The 16819-nt window shown below is 53.3% G+C and overlaps 2 protein-coding genes, 5 non-coding genes and 1 pseudogene across 25 annotated transcripts; all 8 read left to right on the plus strand.

Moving 5' to 3' along the window:
- Positions 1-868: 868 nt before the first annotated feature.
- Positions 869-5628, plus strand: RPL13A (ribosomal protein L13a). Of its 19 annotated transcripts, XM_074024279.1 has the most exons (10): positions 964-1000; positions 1223-1256; positions 1354-1419; positions 3185-3257; positions 3570-3635; positions 3813-3914; positions 4092-4201; positions 4379-4438; positions 4747-4869; positions 5051-5628. In XM_074024279.1, exons 6-10 carry the CDS (start codon positions 3842-3844, stop codon positions 5135-5137), a joined length of 453 nt encoding a protein of 150 aa, XP_073880380.1. In that variant the 5' UTR covers positions 964-1000; positions 1223-1256; positions 1354-1419; positions 3185-3257; positions 3570-3635; positions 3813-3841; the 3' UTR covers positions 5138-5628. The 19 variants fall into 19 exon arrangements, 17 of the variants coding, with proteins under 17 accessions (XP_073880378.1, XP_073880380.1, XP_065391785.1 ...); XM_074024277.1 differs by lacking the exon at positions 1354-1419 and having other exon boundaries at positions 869-1000; positions 4116-4201; XM_065535713.2 differs by lacking the exon at positions 1354-1419.
- Positions 3302-3385, plus strand: LOC123570420 (small nucleolar RNA Z195/SNORD33/SNORD32 family). The gene has a single exon (XR_006694600.1). It is a non-coding gene; the product is annotated as a small nucleolar RNA Z195/SNORD33/SNORD32 family (small nucleolar RNA).
- LOC123570419 (small nucleolar RNA Z195/SNORD33/SNORD32 family) lies at positions 3953-4037 on the plus strand. The gene has a single exon (XR_006694599.1). It is a non-coding gene; the product is annotated as a small nucleolar RNA Z195/SNORD33/SNORD32 family (small nucleolar RNA).
- LOC123570421 (small nucleolar RNA SNORD34) lies at positions 4244-4314 on the plus strand. Its single transcript, XR_006694601.1, has one exon. It is a non-coding gene; the product is annotated as a small nucleolar RNA SNORD34 (small nucleolar RNA).
- LOC123570424 (small nucleolar RNA SNORD35) lies at positions 4514-4599 on the plus strand. Its single transcript, XR_006694603.1, has one exon. It is a non-coding gene; the product is annotated as a small nucleolar RNA SNORD35 (small nucleolar RNA).
- A 5514-nt stretch (positions 5629-11142) lies between the features above and the next one.
- Positions 11143-14365, plus strand: RPS11 (ribosomal protein S11). Its single transcript, XM_045379997.3, has 5 exons — positions 11143-11180; positions 11902-12033; positions 12223-12298; positions 12625-12754; positions 14188-14365. The coding sequence occupies exons 1-5, from the start codon at positions 11166-11168 to the stop codon at positions 14309-14311; spliced, it is 477 nt and encodes a 158-aa protein (XP_045235932.1). The 5' UTR covers positions 11143-11165; the 3' UTR covers positions 14312-14365.
- On the plus strand, positions 12427-12514 carry LOC123570423 (small nucleolar RNA SNORD35). Its single transcript, XR_006694602.1, has one exon. It is a non-coding gene; the product is annotated as a small nucleolar RNA SNORD35 (small nucleolar RNA).
- A 602-nt stretch (positions 14366-14967) lies between the features above and the next one.
- On the plus strand, positions 14968-16363 carry LOC141409117 (uncharacterized; annotated as a pseudogene).
- Positions 16364-16819: the final 456 nt, after the last annotated feature.

Consider the following 16819-nt stretch of genomic DNA (forward strand, 5'->3'; position numbering starts at 1 on the left):
GAGGGCATCCTGGGCAAGGGACCCAACTGAAGCAAAGGCCGACAGTCCAGAAAGTGAGAAGTTCCTCTGAGGAACGCTCAGCGGATTGGTGCAGCCAGGCATCTAGAAGCCATTCCTTCATAAACTCTTAGAGCCCCTGGAGAAGACCACCTCCACCTGTTTTACAGAAGGAGAAACTGAGGCCCGGATAAGGCCAGGGGTTTGTCCAGGTCAGAGTGAAGTCGACCAGACACAAGAATCCAAATCTCCAAGCCTAGAATGGGCAGGACGCCGGGGCTCACGCCGCTAAACCCAGCACTTTGGGAGGCTGAAACGGGAGGATCGCTTGAGCCCAGGAATTCGAGACCAGCCTGGCCAAACATGTCAAGACTCCCCAAAAGCCCGGGCCACAACAACAACAACAACAAAAAAATAAATATATATATATATCCCTTGAGCCCGGGAAGTCGAGGCTGCGGTGAGCCAGGATCGCCCCACTGCACTCCGGCCTGGACGACAGAGCGACATCCTGTCTCAGAAAATAAAGTAAGCCTGAACTGTGCGCGGAAGGGCGGGCCTGGCGGGTCTGGTCTCCCCCTGCGGGCCACCAGAAGCCCTGCAGCCTTCAGTCGCTAGAAAGGGTAATGCCGCTTCCCCTCACAAACATGGCGGACAGGGCGTCTGAACGAGATGAACAGCCTCTCAAAAACATGGCCGCCGAGGCTGGACGGCAGCGCCCCAGCAGCACCGCCTCCACGCCCCACGTGATCTCTCGCAGGGCACAGCGCGGACTGCGAAGGGTCCAACCGGAAGAATGTCCGGATTGGACATTCGGAAGAGGACCCGCCTTCCCTGGGGAATCTCTGCGCACGCGCAGAACGCTTTGACCAATGAAAACACAGAAAGCTGTTCGCGCAGTCCGCGTTGCGTCACTTCTGCCGCCCCTGTTTCAAGGGATAAGAAACCCTGCGACAAGACCTCCTCCTTTCCCAGGCGGCTGCCGAAGATGGCGGAGGTGCAGGTGCGGGCTCCGCGCGGGCCGGGGCGGCACGGGGTCGCACGGGGCCGGGTGGGATCCAGGCCGGAATGGGGTTGCACCCTCTCTGTCCTCCTACATGTTTTGTGGAGCTTAACGTCCACAATTAAGCAAAATGGAAGTCTTTTGGGATAAGGGGCATCTGTAGGAAATGCCGCGGCTCCCTTTAGGCCTAAGGGTTGGCTACAATGCGGCATTTCCTTCTAGAGGTGAGGGTGACGGAGCTTCCAGCACAGGACAGGTATTTTACAACTAGACTTCGCTTACCTTGAACTCGGGTAATGGCTGGGGTCCCTGGGGTCGAGTCTTGACCGAATTGGACCTTTGTGTGCCCTCAGCGATGAGGAACGCGCGGAAGTGTGACCGGGCGGTGTCGGGTCAATGAGTTTTGGCCAAAATGGAAGGTATTTTCATCCCGCCCAGTGCGCGGGCTACTTTGATCTCACGTGGAGGTGTTAATCGGGGTCCCCTGGCGCTCCGGTTGTTTTAATTCTCAATGCCTTTCTGCGGGGGGTCGAGAGAGCTGTTGGCTGCCGGATACTCAGGAATGAACTCGTTTTCCCTGGTTTTGGGGATTGGCGATTGTCCTGAGGCGTGTTACTGGAACTCGAGAGCTGTGATGAATGGTTCCACAAGGTTGGAACATCTTTTGGGCTTGCAGACAACTACGGGTCCTTTCCCTGGCTCCTGGTGTAGCTACTTAAGTATAAAGAAGGGGTTGGCCCTGGAAAGGTTTTTTTGTCTGTGGTTGGGGCGGGGGCGGACATTTCAGAGCCAGGCCAATCTAGGCAGGTTGTGTTCACCAAGCCTGTGTCTTTGTGCCCAGCACAGTTTGCAATGATTTGCGTAGTTCGCTTAACGATATTCTCGAGGTAGATAGGGTATCCTCCTTTTACAGAGGAGGAAATTAAAGCTTGGTGATTGGTGATTTTTGGCCAAGGTCACGACTTCAGGAAGTCTGTTTGGATTTAGATTCTTTGTACCAACGCTTACAAAGCCTGTGTATTAACAAGTGTGTGCTTCATGCTTTTGCATTAAAACAATGAGGATTTCTACTCTTTTAGTTATTTTCTGAGACGGAGTCACTGTGACGCCCAGGCTGGAGTGGAATGGTGCGATCTTGGATTATTGCAACCTCTGCTTCCCGAGTTCAAGTGATTCTCCTGCCTCAGCCTCCCGAGTAGCTGGGACTGCAGGGGCCCGCCACGACGCTCAGCTTATTTTTGTGTTTTTAGTAGAGACAGGGTTTCACCCTATTCGCCAGGATGGTCTCGAACTCCTGACCTCAAGTGATCTGCCTGCCTAGGCCTCTCAAAATGCTGGGATTACAGGCGTGAGCCCCCGCGCCCAGCCAGGATTTCTGCTCTGGAGGAAGCTGAGGTTTGGTGTCTGAGCAGTTTACCCGGGAAAGCAGAGTGACTCTATAGCAGAGCTAGCATGGACTTTTGACTACCTAATCTCATCCCACCTGAAATTCGGTTTTCTTCCAAATTAAATTCGTGGTAGGAAGACCTTGTACCTTAGAAGAGAATTAGATTGTGTTATTCTACAATTGATTGGCCACGGTGGCTCAAGCCTGTAACCCCAGCATTTTGGAAGGCTGAGGCAGGCGGATCACTTGAGCCAGGAGTACAAGAGCAGCCTAGGCAACATAACAAAACCCTGACTCAACAAAAGTACAAAAATTTGCTGCGTGTGGTGGTGTGTGCCTGTAGTCCCAGCTACTCATGAGGCCCAGGTAGGAGGATGGCTTGATCCTGGGAGGTCGACAGCCTGTGCAACAGCAAGACCCTGTCTCAAAAACAAATCCTGCAGTTTATTAGCTTCAAGGTCTTCTAACTGGATAGTCAGGGGGCAGAGCCTTGCTGGTCTTCATTCAAATCCTGTTGCTTTGCAAAATGCAATCTGAGTGTAAAATCATACTCATAGAAGAAGTGAGATAGGGGGTTCAGGCCCCTTACACTGTTCGCTCACTGATCCTGAGGCAGCCTTGCTTTCTCAGCCCGTTGCCTCATCTGTAGAGTGGGGCTCTAGTGCATAGTTCCCAGCTCAGATGGCTGGGTGCAAGGCACCTTGTTGGCTGGGCAAAAGAAGGGAATGCTTGCTTGTGAGGACAATCACAGAAAGATTGTCCTTGTCTCTGAGCCCTCTTGCCCTTGTCTCCCACAGGTCCTGGTGCTCGATGGTCGAGGCCATCTCCTGGGCCGCCTGGCGGCCATCGTGGCTAAACAGGTACTGCTGGGTAAGTCGCTGCTTGCGGCCCCCCCTTGTCATGGGCCCCCGCTGGCGGTCGGTGATGAGCAACATTCACCATCTTTCGTTTGAGTCTCACGGCCATGAGATCAACCCCATGCACCGCTCTGAGACCTGCCAGCCACTATTCCCCAGGGTTGGGGACTCCAGGCTCAAGAAGTGGTTTTCTATTAGGCTAGCTTTTCATTTAAACACGAACTTAGCTCTGGCGAGTACTGCGCTGTGTCTGGAGGGTAACTGCACAGGCGGTGGGAGAACCCTCAGGTGGCTCGGCCCTTCCTAACCCTTTCCCTCCTTGTAGGCCGGAAGGTGGTGGTCGTACGCTGCGAAGGCATCAACATTTCTGGCAATTTCTACAGAAACAAGTGTAAGTTAGGGCCTGGGAAGAGCACTGGAGAGGGTCTCCCAATGGGGTGTTGAGACTCTGAAAGCAATTCCAGTCGTGTTGGGAGAGACTGCTTGGGGTTCCTGAGAAGGCCCTTGGAAGTGGGGTTTTGGGGGTGCTGGTAGACCGGGCGGGCCTCACACTCTCCCCTCTCCCTAGTGAAGTACCTGGCTTTCCTCCGCAAGCGGATGAACACCAACCCTTCCAGAGGCCCCTACCACTTCCGGGCCCCCAGCCGCATCTTCTGGCGGACCGTGCGAGGTGAGCGGGGCATGGGGACTGCAGGTAGTGACGGGCAGGCGGCCGGTGATGAGAACTTCTCCCACTCTCATTCGAGTTTCTCGACCATGAGATGACTCCACATGCACTACCATCTGAGGCCACCCGTGGGCCCACCTCAGCGGGGAGGGTGGCTGTCCTTATGAGCCCCTCTGACAGGGCCTGCTGTCCGTCACCCAACAGGCATGCTGCCTCACAAGACCAAGCGAGGCCAGGCTGCCCTGGACCGCCTCAAGGTGTTTGACGGCATCCCACCGCCCTACGACAAGGTGAGCTGTGCCAGCTTCCCCACAAGGCAGCAGCCTTGCCTGTGGCGTCTGTGATGTTCCGCAATTACCTACATTGTTTGATCCTCATGAAAGCAGCACTGGCTGAGACGCCTGCCCAGCCAACCCCCTTCCCTCTCTGTCCCTCCAGGGCTCTGAGCCCCTCTCTTTCTTTAACAGAAAAAGCGGATGGTGGTTCCTGCTGCCCTCAAGGTCGTGCGTCTGAAGCCTACGAGAAAGGTGAGTCCCAGCTTACGCTGCACCGTCTAGTTTGGGGATTTCAGGCCTGCTGAGGGACCCTGGGGCCCGGAGCCTGGCAGATGATGTCCTTATCTCACGATGGTCTGCGGATGTCCCTGCGGGAATGGCGACAATGCCGACGGCTTAGCTGATGCCAGGAGGGTCGGGTGGGTGCTTTTCTAACAGGCCTGCAGGGAGTAGCTGCGTTGTATCCCCAGCTGTCACTCACCTCCCAGCTCTCACCAGCTCCGGCTCCTCAGGGTGTGGGGGCTTAGATGTCCTTACAACTTCATATCTTCAACCCCCAGTTTGCCTATCTGGGGCGCCTGGCTCACGAGGTTGGCTGGAAATACCAGGCAGTGACAGCCACCTTGGAGGAGAAGAGGAAGGAGAAAGCCAAGATCCACTACAGGAAGAAGAAGCAGCTCATGGTGAGGACAGGCTGGTGCTGAGGGGGCATCTCACTCTTGGATGGGCCTGACAGGTGCTGTCTTGCCCACAGAGGACTCTTAACTGGCAAAGGACCAGCCGGGGTTGGGGTGGGATGGAGCCCGTGTGATGCGGGCAGTCGAACCCCTCCTGACCACCACCACCTGCACTTACTCTTGGCAGAGGTTACGGAAACAGGCCGAGAAGAACGTGGAGAAGAAAATTGACAAATACACACAGGTCCTCAAGACCCACGGACTCCTGGTCTGAGCCCAATAAAGACTGTTAATTCCTCATGCGTGGCCTGCCCTTCCTCCATCGTCGCCCTGGAATGTGCGGGACCCAGGGGCAGCAGTAGTCCAGGTGCCACAGGCGGCCGGGGACATAGGAAGCTGGGAGCAAGGAAAGGGTCTTAGTCACTGCCTCCCGAGGTTGCTTGAAAGCACTCAGAGAATTGTGCAGCTGTCATTTATCTATGACCAATAGGAAGAGCAACCAGTTACTGTTAGCAAAAGGGAACCAGAAGATGGGCTGCAGGGCCCTACCTTGTGAGTGGGGCATCTGTTGGACTTTCCACCTGGTCATATACTCTGCAGCTGTTAGAATGTGCAAGCACTTGGGAACAGCATGAGCTTGCTGTTGTATACAGGGTATTTCTAGAAGCAGAAATAGACTGGGAAGATGCGCAACCAAGGGGTTACAGGCATGGCCGTGCTCCTCACCTGTATTTTGTAATGAGAAATAAATTGCTTTTAACGAAATCTGGCGTCTTTGCACTGTGTCTGCTGTGGAGGCAGGCCCCTGGCAAACGGGGGGTGAGGAGCTTGAAGAGGGTAGAACAGGCTGTGCTAATACACAGAAAAGTAATTGTAACTTGCCCTAAATTGAATTATCCTTTATATATACCATTTACAAACCAAATAATTGTGGTTGGCAGTACCTGGTGCTTTCCAGTTAATGTAAAACATTCTAATTCAGCTGCAAAGTATGGACCCATCCCCCCACTGCCAGGCTGATGTAGTCCCAGCAGTCTGTAGAAACAAGTATTTTGCAAATGATAAGCACTGGAATAACAATGCTAGGCTTTATGTATGAAACCTATTAGGTCTGCCAGTCTGAATCCTGGAAAGGGCATTGATATAGAGCATTTAGTACTTGGTAGCAATTTAATAAAATGTCCCAGGTCAAAGCTTGCTGGGGTGGGCCCCATTCCCATTTTACTGATGTCCAGCAGTCAGGTCATACCCAGGGCTTTACCACACTCAGCCTAAATACTAATACGTCATACCCAGGGCTTTAACACACTTAGCCTAAATACTAAAGGTAAACATGCTGTGAAGTAAAGGAAGCTGGATTCATGCTGTCCTTGGCAATTGGATGCCAAGACTCAGGGATGACCCTTTGGTAGTTGTGTACTACATGTACAACATAACCCCAGAGAAAGATGAGTGGACAGTGCTATGCCTTGTGTTGGCAGATTATAACTTGCCACACCATTCCATCATGGGCTTATTAACCTTTCCAGAAAAGTCGAACCACAGTGGCTTGTGTTTTCCCTGAGAATCAGTGAACATGGGTGGTGCCTAGCCCTGCAAGAGTCCCCACATGGGTTCCCGTTCACCAGCGAAGCCTACTCCGGGAATAATCAGACTTAAAACATAATCTTTTTCTTTTTTTTTTGTTTTTGAGACGGAGTCGCCCAGGCTGGAGTGCAGTGGCGTGATCTCCACTCACTGCAAGCTCTGCCACCTCCCGGGTTAACGCCATTCTCCTGCCTCAGCCTCCCTAGAAGCTGGGACTACAGGCGCCCGCCACCACACCCGGCTAATTTTTTTGTATTTTCAGTAGAGACAGTTTCACCATGTTCACCAGGATGGTCTCGATCAGCTGACCTTGTGATCCGCCTGCCTTGGCCTCCCAAAGTGCTGGGATTACAGGCATGAGCCACCGCCTCTGGCTTTATTATTATTATTATTTATTTTATTTATTTATTTTTTTGAGACAGAGTCTCGCTCTGTTGCCCAGGCTGGAGCACAGTGGCCGGATCTCAGCTCACTGCAAGCTCCGCCTCCCGGGTTTACGCCATTCTCCTGCCTCAGCCTCCCGAGTAGCTGGGACTACAGGCGCCTGCCACCTCACCTGGCTAGTTTTTTGTATTTTATAGTGGAGACGGGGTTTCACCGGGTTAGCCAGGATGGTCTCGATCTCCTGACCTTGTGATCCGCCCGTCTCGGCCTCCCAAAGTGCTGAGATTACAGGCTTGAGCCACCGCGCCCGGCCAGCTCCGGCTTTAAAGCATAATCTTAAACTTCACAAACTCCATGTGAAATAGTACAATTACCCTCCAAAAGCATGATCCATTAGCAAATGGGAAAGTGGGCTTTAAAAAACTTAAGATTTTTTTTTTTTTTTTTTTTTTGAGACGGAGTCTCACATGATCTTGGCTCGCTGCAACCTCTGCCTTCTGAGTACAAGTGATCCTCCTGCCTCAGCCTCTCTAGTAGCTGGGACCGCAGGCATGTACCAACACACCCAGCTAAGTTTTGTATTTTTAGTAGAGATGGGGTTTCACTATTTGGGCCAGGATGGTCTCGATCTCTTGACCTTGTGATCCGCCCGCCTCAGCGTCCCAAAGTGCTAGGATTATAGGCGTGAGCCACCGCACCCAGCTAAAAATTTTTAAGATTTTGAGAAGACACCATCAGGAAAGACAAGTCACAGACTAGGAGAAAATATAAGTCATCTCTATTTGAAGTTCTTGTATCCTGCTATAAAGAACTCTTGGCCAGGAGCTGTGGCTCATGCCTGTAATCCCAGCATTTTGGGAGGCCAAGGCAGGAGGATCACTTGAGGCCAGGAGTTTGAGATCAGCCTGGCCAACATGGTGAAACTTCATCTCGACTAAAAATACAAAAATTAGCTGGACGTGCCAGTGGGCACCTGTAATCCCAGCTAGTCAGGAGGCTGAGGCCGGAGAATCACTTGAATCCGGGAGGCCGAGGTTGCAGGGAGCCGAGATCTCGCCATTGCACTCCAGCCTGGGAACAAGACCGAAACTGCGTCTCAAAAAAAAAAAAAAAAAACTCTTACATGATGTGGTGGCTCACACCTGTAACCCCAACCATTTGAAGTGGGAGGACTGGCTTGAGTCCAGGAGTTTGAATCCAGAGGGGGCAGCATAGGGAGACTCTGAGTTAACAAGAACTTTTTGTTTTTGAGACAGCATCTCACTCTGTTACTCATCCTGGAGTGCTGAGATCCCAAAGTGCTGGGATTACAGGTGTGAGCCACCGTGCCTGGCCAAGAAATTTTTTTAAAATTAGCCAGGCATGGGGTGGGCATGTTGGCTTACGCCTGTAATCCTAGCACTTGGGAGGCCGAGGCAGGCGGATCACGAGGTCAGGAGATCTAGACCATCTGGCCGACACGGTGAAACCCTGTCTCTACTAAAAATACAAAAAAATTAGCCGGGCGTGGTGGCGGGCTCCTGTAGTCCCAGCTACACAGGAGGCTGAGGCAGGAGAATGGCATGAACCTGGGGGGGTGGAGCTTGCAGTGAGCCGAGATCGTGCCGCTGCACTCCAGCCTGGGCGACAGAGTGAGACCTCGGCTCAAAAAAAAAAAAAAAAAAATTAGCCAGGCATGGTTGGCATATGCCTGTGGTCCCAGCTACTCAGGAGGCTAAGGCGGGAAGATCCCTTGAGCCCAAGAATTCAAGACCAGTCTGGGCAATACAGACAGACCCCATATCTACCAAAAATATTAAGCTGAGCATGTTGGTGGGTGCCTGTGGTCCCAGCTACTTGGGATTCTGAGATGGGAGGATTGCTTGAGCCAGGGAGGTTGAGGCTGTAGTGAGATGTGATCACACCACTGCACTAGAGCTTGGTCAACAGAGTGAGATGAGATCCTGTTTAAAATTAAATAAATACGGCCAGGCACAGTGGCTCACACTTATAATCCCAGCACTTTGGGAGGCCAAGGCAGGTGGATCACTTGAGGTCAGGAGTTGCAGACAAGCCTGGCCAACATGGTGAAACCCCATCTCTATTAAAAATACAAAATATTAGGCATGGTGGCGCATGCCTATAATCCCAACTACTCTGGAGGCTGAAGCAGGAGAATCACTTGAATCCAGGAGGCGGAAGTTGCAGTGAGTCAAGATTGTGCCACCGCACTCCAGCCTGGGCAACAGAGCGAGACTCCATCCCAAAAATAAAAATAAAAAAGCACCAAAACTTTTGAGATAACACACACACACACACAGAGAAAACCTCTGTCTATAACAGCACTGTCCAGCAAAACTTGGTATTTTTTTTTGGGGGGGGGAGATTGAGTCTCACTCTGTCACCCAGGCTGGAGTGCAGTGGCACGATCTCAGCTCACTGCAACCTCCGCCTCCCGGATTCAAATGATTCTCCTACCTCAGCCTCCCAAGTAGCTGGGACTACAGGTTCGTGCCACCATGCCCAGCTAATTTTTATGTTTTTAGTAGAGACGGGGTTTCACCATGTTGGCCAGACTGGTCTCGAACTCCTGACCTCGTGATCCGCCCGCCTCGGCCTCCCAAAGTGCTGGGACTACAGGGATGAGCCAGCACGCCCGGCCTTTTTTTTTTTTTTTAATGTTCTATAGCTGCACTAATTGATAGACAATACACAAGCCACTAACCCCACCTGTGGCTACTGAGCACTTAAATATGAATAGAGTGAGGCTGGGTGCCGTCTCACACGTGTTCCCAGAACTTTGGGAGGCCTCCGGAGAATCACTCGAGCCCAGGAGTTGGAGACCAGTCTGGGTAATATGGTGAGATCTTGTCTCTACTAAAAATAAAATAAATTAGCTGGGCATGGTGACACACACACATAGTCCCAGCTACTTGGGAGGCTGAGGTGGGAGGACTACCTGAGGCTGGGGAGGTCGAGGTTGCAGTTAGCTATGATTGAGCCACTGCACTCTAACCTGGGCGACAGAGACCCTAGGAAGTCTCTAAAAATACACAAAATACTGTCATTATTCAGCTATTTAGACTTGCACTGTTCAACACAGTAGCCTTTAGCCACATGTGGCTATTTAGATATAACAGTCAAATTTAAAATTTTAGGTCCTCGGCTGGGTGCGGTGGCTCATGCCTGTAATCCCAGCACTTTCCGAGGCCGAGGCGGGTGGATCACCTGAAGCCATGAGTTCGAGATCAGCCTGGCCAACATAGCAAAACCTCATCTCTACTAAAAATACAAAAATTAGCCTGGCGTGGTGGCGCGTGCCTGTAATCCCAGCTACTCAGGAAGCTGAGGTAGGAGAATCGCTTGAATCCTGGAGGCGGAGGTTGCAGTGAGCTCATATCGCGCCTATGCACCCCATCCTGGGTAACAGGGCAAGACTCCATTTCAAGAAAAAAAAAATTAGGTCCTCAGTCGTAAAAGTCACGTTTCGAGTGCCAGTCACTACCGTATCCACCAGCGCAGATACAGAAAATTTCCATCACATAAAGTTCTACTAGACGATCCTGTTATCGACAGAAAACCAGCAGAAGGATCGCTCCACCGCAACCCCTGGCACCAATTAAATCACCATCTGCGGATGAAATGAGAAAAGTAGCTTGCTTTCTCTCTTTTTTTTTTTTCCTTTTTTTTGAGTCGGGCTCGCTCCGTCGCCCAGGCTGGAATGCAGTGGCGCAATCATAGCTCACTGCAGCCATGACCTCCCCGGCTCAAGCGATCCTCCTGCCTCGACCTCCCAAAGTGTTGTGATTACAGGCGCGGCCACTGCACTCGGCGAGAGTAACTTTCACACTTCTGAAAGCTCGTGGGCAGCTCCTGCCCCTAACAAAGATGGCGACACCGCCACACATGCTCCTAGCACTCTCCGGCGGCCTGCCCTTCAGAAAGACGGCCGCCGCCTCATCCAGTTTGAAGGCCGAACGAACACAGCCACGCGGTATCCAAATCCCACGGGAGCCTACGCCGCGCAGAAACAGGACGGACTCCGTACGACTCTCGCGATAATACGGGCGGGCTGAAGGCTGCTCACATCTTACCAGCCTGAATAATCGCGCCCGGCGCCGTGGGGCCTAAGACTCTCGCGAGACAGTATCCACCACTTCCCGCCCGTCAGTCCTTCACGGTCCCCGAACCGTCTGCTGGTTGAAGTGCAGCCTGTCAATCAGAGTCGCGCTCGAGGCCCCGCCCAAGGCCGTGTACGCCGCTCCTTACGTAAGTTCCTCTCCAGCCCCTGCGTAGTCGATAAGGAAACCCGGACGCCACTGCCGCTTTCTTTTTTCAGGCCGGCCGGGAAGATGGCGGACATTCAGGTGTGGGCTCGAGGCTTGGTGTCAGGCTGCAGGGTCCGCCCTGGCCTTCAGGGGCGTATCCGGGAGGGCAGAGCCGGGCGCCCAAGTTCGGGGGTTAATTCCGGGCGTCCGTGATTATTTTCCAGAGATTAGCTGGGGCGGAGGGCGCATGCTTTTGCCTGTTTCTAGACGAGTGCTTCCTAATTCCTGGGGGCTCCGGGCGTTAATGGAGGCTCAAGCGTTTTAGGACTTACCTTCTTAAAAACCAAGTTTAAGAAGGTTTTCTTGGAGTTTTCCGGTCTTAAGGGTTAATTCTATGGAAAAGGACTCCTAAGGGCGAATCCAAGGAGCCTGCCGTTTGGTATTTAATTCTGAGTTTTTATGTACCACATAAGGAGTGAATCCTGGGTGGGCGACCTTGGGTCTTGGAGAGTGATCCTCGCTGAAAGATGTCCAGGGTGTGAGAGGGGTGGTCCTGGTTTAGAGGATGAATTTTGCAAGCCCTGGGAGGCCTTCTGGAGTATATAAATTGAAATAACCTCGGGCTTAGATCTGAGTATGAATTACAGGTAAGGTCGGGGTGGTCGTGTCTTAGAGGGTGATTCTGGGGCACCAGGCCTTGGAGGCCAGCGCTTTGCAAGTAAATGTAGAGAATGGGGTCTGGGAGGTTCTGGGAAGGTCTCTAGGGCTGGTTGCTGCCGGCTGCAAACTTAGCAGCTCATCAGTTTTCTCATACCTGTAGACTGAGCGTGCCTACCAAAAGCAGCCGACCATCTTTCAAAACAAGAAGAGGGTCCTGCTGGGAGAAACTGGCAAGGAGAAGCTCCCGCGGTACTACAAGAACATCGGTCTGGGCTTCAAGACACCCAAAGAGGTGCGGGGAACCTCAGAAGAAAGAAGGGGACCGTGGCGTCCCTGCACGTGTGCCCACATCGAGTTGCGTCTGAGTGGCCGGTCCCGGGGCTGATGGGAATTGTAGTTCGCTTCCCTGGGGCCACGCCCCCGGCTCTTCTCAGGAACCGCCTGCCCAAGGCTCACTCTTTTCTCTTTCCTATCCGTTCAGGCTATTGAGGGCACTTACATTGACAAGAAATGCCCCTTCACTGGTAATGTCTCCATTCGAGGGCGGATCCTCTCTGGTAAGTGCGGGAGTTCTTGGTGTCTGGGGCCTGAAATACTGAAAGAAGGGGCTTGGGGCCCAGACTCCTGGGTCCTGGGTGAGAGAGGTGGTTGGGAATGCAAACTTGTGGGTACAGGCAGGGGCATTGGCAGATGATGTCGGTTTTCACGATGGTCTTCAGATGCCCACGTGGGCACTGCTGAGAAAGCCACTTGGTTAAAACTGATGCCGGAAACAGGGCTTCTTGGGATTCCTGCTCAGCTGCTGCTGACTCCCAGCATGCCCCAGGTTACCCATGGCCCTCTTTCCCATGGGACTTGACCTAGGATCTGCCCCTGGTCCTAGGTGTGGTGACGAAGATGAAGATGCAGAGGACCATTGTCATCCGCCGAGACTACCTCCACTACATCCGCAAGTACAACCGCTTCGAGAAGCGCCACAAGAACATGTCTGTGCACCTGTCCCCCTGCTTCAGGTGAGCACGGTGGCCCATCAGGTTGCTCAGGCCAATTTAAGGCCAACTGAGGGGGAGTGGGTGACTGAGGTGGCATCTCTGGGAAGCCCCAGAGTCTCAGGATTTCTATATTATATGTTCTTCAGAATCAAAGTGTTCCACAGGTTGAATATCTCTGTCTGAAACGCTTGGGACCAGATTTTGGAATGTTCTCATATGCATAATGAGATGTTTTGGGAATGTGACGTATGACATAGGTCTAAACACGAAGCTCATTTGTTTCATGTCCATCTTACACAGCCTGAAAGTAATCTTAAGCAGTACATTTTATAATTCTGTGTGTGAAACAAAGTTTGCATACATTGAACCATGGGAAAGCAAAGGTGTCATGCTGGTACGCAAAAAATGTCTGATTTTAGCTGGGCATCGGGCTCAAGCCAGTCATCCTAGCACTGTAGGAGGCTGAGGCAAGAGGATCCCTTGAGCCCAGGAGTTTGAGACCAGCCTGGGCACATGGCAAAACCCACTACAGAAAATACAAAAGTTTGCCAGGTGTGGTAGCATGTGCTGTAGTCCTAGGTCTTCAGGAGGCTGGGGTGGGAGGATTGCTTGAGCCCAGAAAGTGGAGGCTGCAGTGAGCCGAGATGGCACCACTACTCTCCACCCTGGGCAACAGAGTAAGACCCTGTCTCTCCCAGACACACACACAAAATTCAGATTTTGCAGCATTTCAGAATTTTTGGATTAGGGGTGCTGAACCTGTAATAGACAGGTGCCTTGGAACCAAAAGGTTACACCAGATGGGAACCTCAGAAATGTTGGAATTAAACGTTTGTTCATTCCCTCAGCGTGTTTTATTTAGAGCTTATCACGTGCCAAGTTTGGTGTGAGATGCTGGGGGTTCAGTGGTGAGCCAGGGACAAAGTCCTGCTTCCTCAGAGGGCACCTTCAGGCAGGGTGGGTGCCAGATGTCAGCCAGGTACAATGAGGGTGGGGATGTGGGCAGCTGATAATGGTGGCCCTCTGGGCGGGAGGATCTTGGGAGCAAGGTGAGAAGTCCTGTGGGCAGGGATGAGGGTGGCCCGAACTGATGCTGAGCGGTAAGGGGCCTGTGGTCGTGGGTGCTACAGGATCCCCCTGCTGCTCTGCTGGAGTGGGGTGGTGAGGAGGCCACTGACAACCTGGGGGCCTCCAGTTTGTTTGTGAAATGGAGCTCGTCCACCCCAGCAGTCCTTAGAAGGGTGGTCGCCTGCTCTGCGTACAGCGTTGAGCTTGGTACTTGGCACAAAGTTTGTACCAAAGAATGAGAGGGAGGTTGAATTGGCAAATAGATCTCGGTTAGGGTTTGGTGGAGCCAAAGCAGAGAGCCTTCAGCCTGGCGAAGGGGAGGGAGGGCCTCCTGGGGTCCGCCGGGGTGGCCCCTCCTGAGGACATGGCCTTACCTGCCTCCACAGGGACGTCCAGATCGGTGACATCGTCACAGTGGGTGAGTGTCGGCCCCTGAGCAAGACAGTGCGCTTCAACGTGCTCAAGGTCACCAAGGCTGCCGGCACCAAGAAGCAGTTCCAGAAGTTCTGAGGCTGGACATCGGCCCGCTCCCCACAATGAAATAAAGTTATTTTCTCATTCCCAGGCCAGACTTGGGATCTCTGTGCCTTTACCAGAGCACTAGGGGGATGGGGGTGTCCCTCGGGGAATTGAGCAAGGCTGCTGTCAGGCCTCCTGCCCGTGTCTGTGGGTGAGGACAGTGGAGCCTGAGATGCCTGTCTTCCCCTGGGTCTCCTGTTTTGGTCCTTGTCACCTTTTCGGTGTCTGAATAAGGCTGATTACCTGGTGTGCTGTCCTCCCGCGTCACCTTTTTGGTGTCTGAATAAGGCTGATTACCTGGTGTGCTGTCCTCCCGCCCCCTCCGGTCTCTGGGGAGGAAGTGAGTGAGGGCGGAGGCCCCTGGGTCCTCCAGGCCCTGGTCTGTCTCTTTCCTGACCACCTCGGGTGGGGAGGAGGGGAAGCTGCAGCCCGCCTGCTGTGGGCATGGGCTCACCCAAGTAGAGTGCGATGTGCTGAGTCCCTGTTGTCTGGCTGTGAACTGTAAAGCTCTTGACTTAAGCCTGGGCTTCCTATCCTTGCTTATAGCCAAGGAGGGGGCCCCATGCACCCACCACCCACTCCTAGTTGGGCACCATGCCTATTTGCATATGAGGAAAGTTACCTGGGAGAGGCCAAGTCCTCCACCTGGAGTCCCAGTGAGTAGCTGAGTTCCAGATCTCAGATTCTAGAAACTTCCTTTGCACCGGCTGTCTCAAAATCGAAGTAAGGAGATTGGTGGTGTGGGTAAGTGGCATCATGACGCTGCCCTGGAGCCCGCTCAGTGGCACCGGGGCCCAGGCTGCTGGGAAGGAAGTGAGTAGGAAGCGCCCGGAGATGGCCCAACACCCAGGGGCCACAGAGATGGGGGCCTTGGGAGGAACAGGGCGGGACAGACACGGTGGCCCTGGGTTGTGGCACATGGGGAGGAAGGGTTTTGCAGAGCTGGGGAGAGCACAGAGACCACCGGGAGAGGCAGGTACGATAGAAACAGGTGCACTTTGCGCATCACAGAGGTGGGATGACAGGCGTGGGGTGGGGGGGCAGCAAGGCAGGAGCACACCAGAGGGTCTGTGGGACCCAAAGGGGAGAGACCTGCATCAAAGCAGCAGCAGAGATGGGGGTACAGGGAAGGGAGGTCTGAATGCTTGCTGACCTCTTTCGGGCCTGCCGGTGCCGGGGTCCCCAGGTCCCTGTCCCCCAGGCCTGTACCAGGGTCTGAGCCCAGCACTGGTACAAGGGTTGGGAGACAGGGCCATGGGGAGAGGAGCCGCTGCTGCCGCTGTTGTCTCGGGGACGCCGCCTCCCCGTGGGCCCAGTCCCTGCCTTATACCCAGGTCCAGGGAGGGCGGGGGTTCCTGCCAGAGGAAGTGGGGCCGCATCAAAGAGGGCAGGAAGGGGCAGGGACAGGTTGGGGGGACGCCGCCCTGAGTCGCAGAAACTGCACACCCACCCCACCCTATGCTGGGGGCAGTAGAGATCCAGAGAGGGGCAAAGGGGGAGTGTGGACTCCAGAGGGAGGGGACGGAGACCCAGAGGGGGATGGGAGGTCACGGCCCCCTCCCCTCGGCCGCAGGTGTTTCCGTTCGGGTGGGGCGGCTGTGTTTACAACAACAGCCCGGCTCCCTGGTTTCCTCCTCGATTGTTGGGGCGTCTCCTTGGCACCCCATTGCGTCAGGTTGTGTGCTGGGGTCAGAGTGTGTGCTGGGGAGGGACCTCTGCTGGGCCTGGTGGATGCAAAGACCAAGTTTAAAAGACCCCCTGGAACCCCTCGACAGGCCTTGCACCTGAAGAGTGGGGATAAGGACTATAGGTTCTTTTCATTTTTAAATTTTATTTTGTTTTTGAGGCAGAATCTTGCTCTGTCGCCCAGGCTGGAGTGCAATGGCACAATCTTGGCTCATCGCAACCTCCGCCTCCCAGGTTAAAGCCATTCTCCTGCCTCCATCTCCTGAGTAGCTGGGTTTACAGACGTGCGCCACCACACCAAGCTAATTTTTAAATTTTTAGTAGAGAAAAATTTTAGTAAATTTTTCACCATGTTGGCCAGGCTAGTCTCAAACTCCTGACCTCATGATCCACCTGTGTTGGCCTCCCAAAGTGCTGGGATTACAGGCATGAGCCACCATGCCCGGCCAAGATAAACTATTTCTTAGCCCAGATATTCGTGTGTCATAGTTCAGGAACAAGTCAGTGACAAACTTCTAAGTAATTCAACCTGAAGAAATTCTTTATATTCCAAGATAATTGCACTCTGAAAGATACCAGCCTTCCGGCCAGGTGCAGTGTCTCATGCTTGTAATCCCAGCACTTTGGGAGGCCAAGGTGGGTGGATCACGAGGTCAGGAGTTCAAGACCAGCCTGACCAAGATGGTGAAACCCCATCTCTACAAAAATTAGCTGGGCATGGTGGCAGGCACCTTTAATCCCAGCTACTCCGTAGGTTGAGGCAGGAAAATCACTTGAACCCGGGCAGTAGAGGTTGCAGTGAGCTGAGATCGC

This window comes from Macaca fascicularis, chromosome 19 (assembly GCF_037993035.2).
Source record: "Macaca fascicularis isolate 582-1 chromosome 19, T2T-MFA8v1.1".
Taxonomy (NCBI): Eukaryota; Metazoa; Chordata; class Mammalia; order Primates; family Cercopithecidae; genus Macaca; species Macaca fascicularis.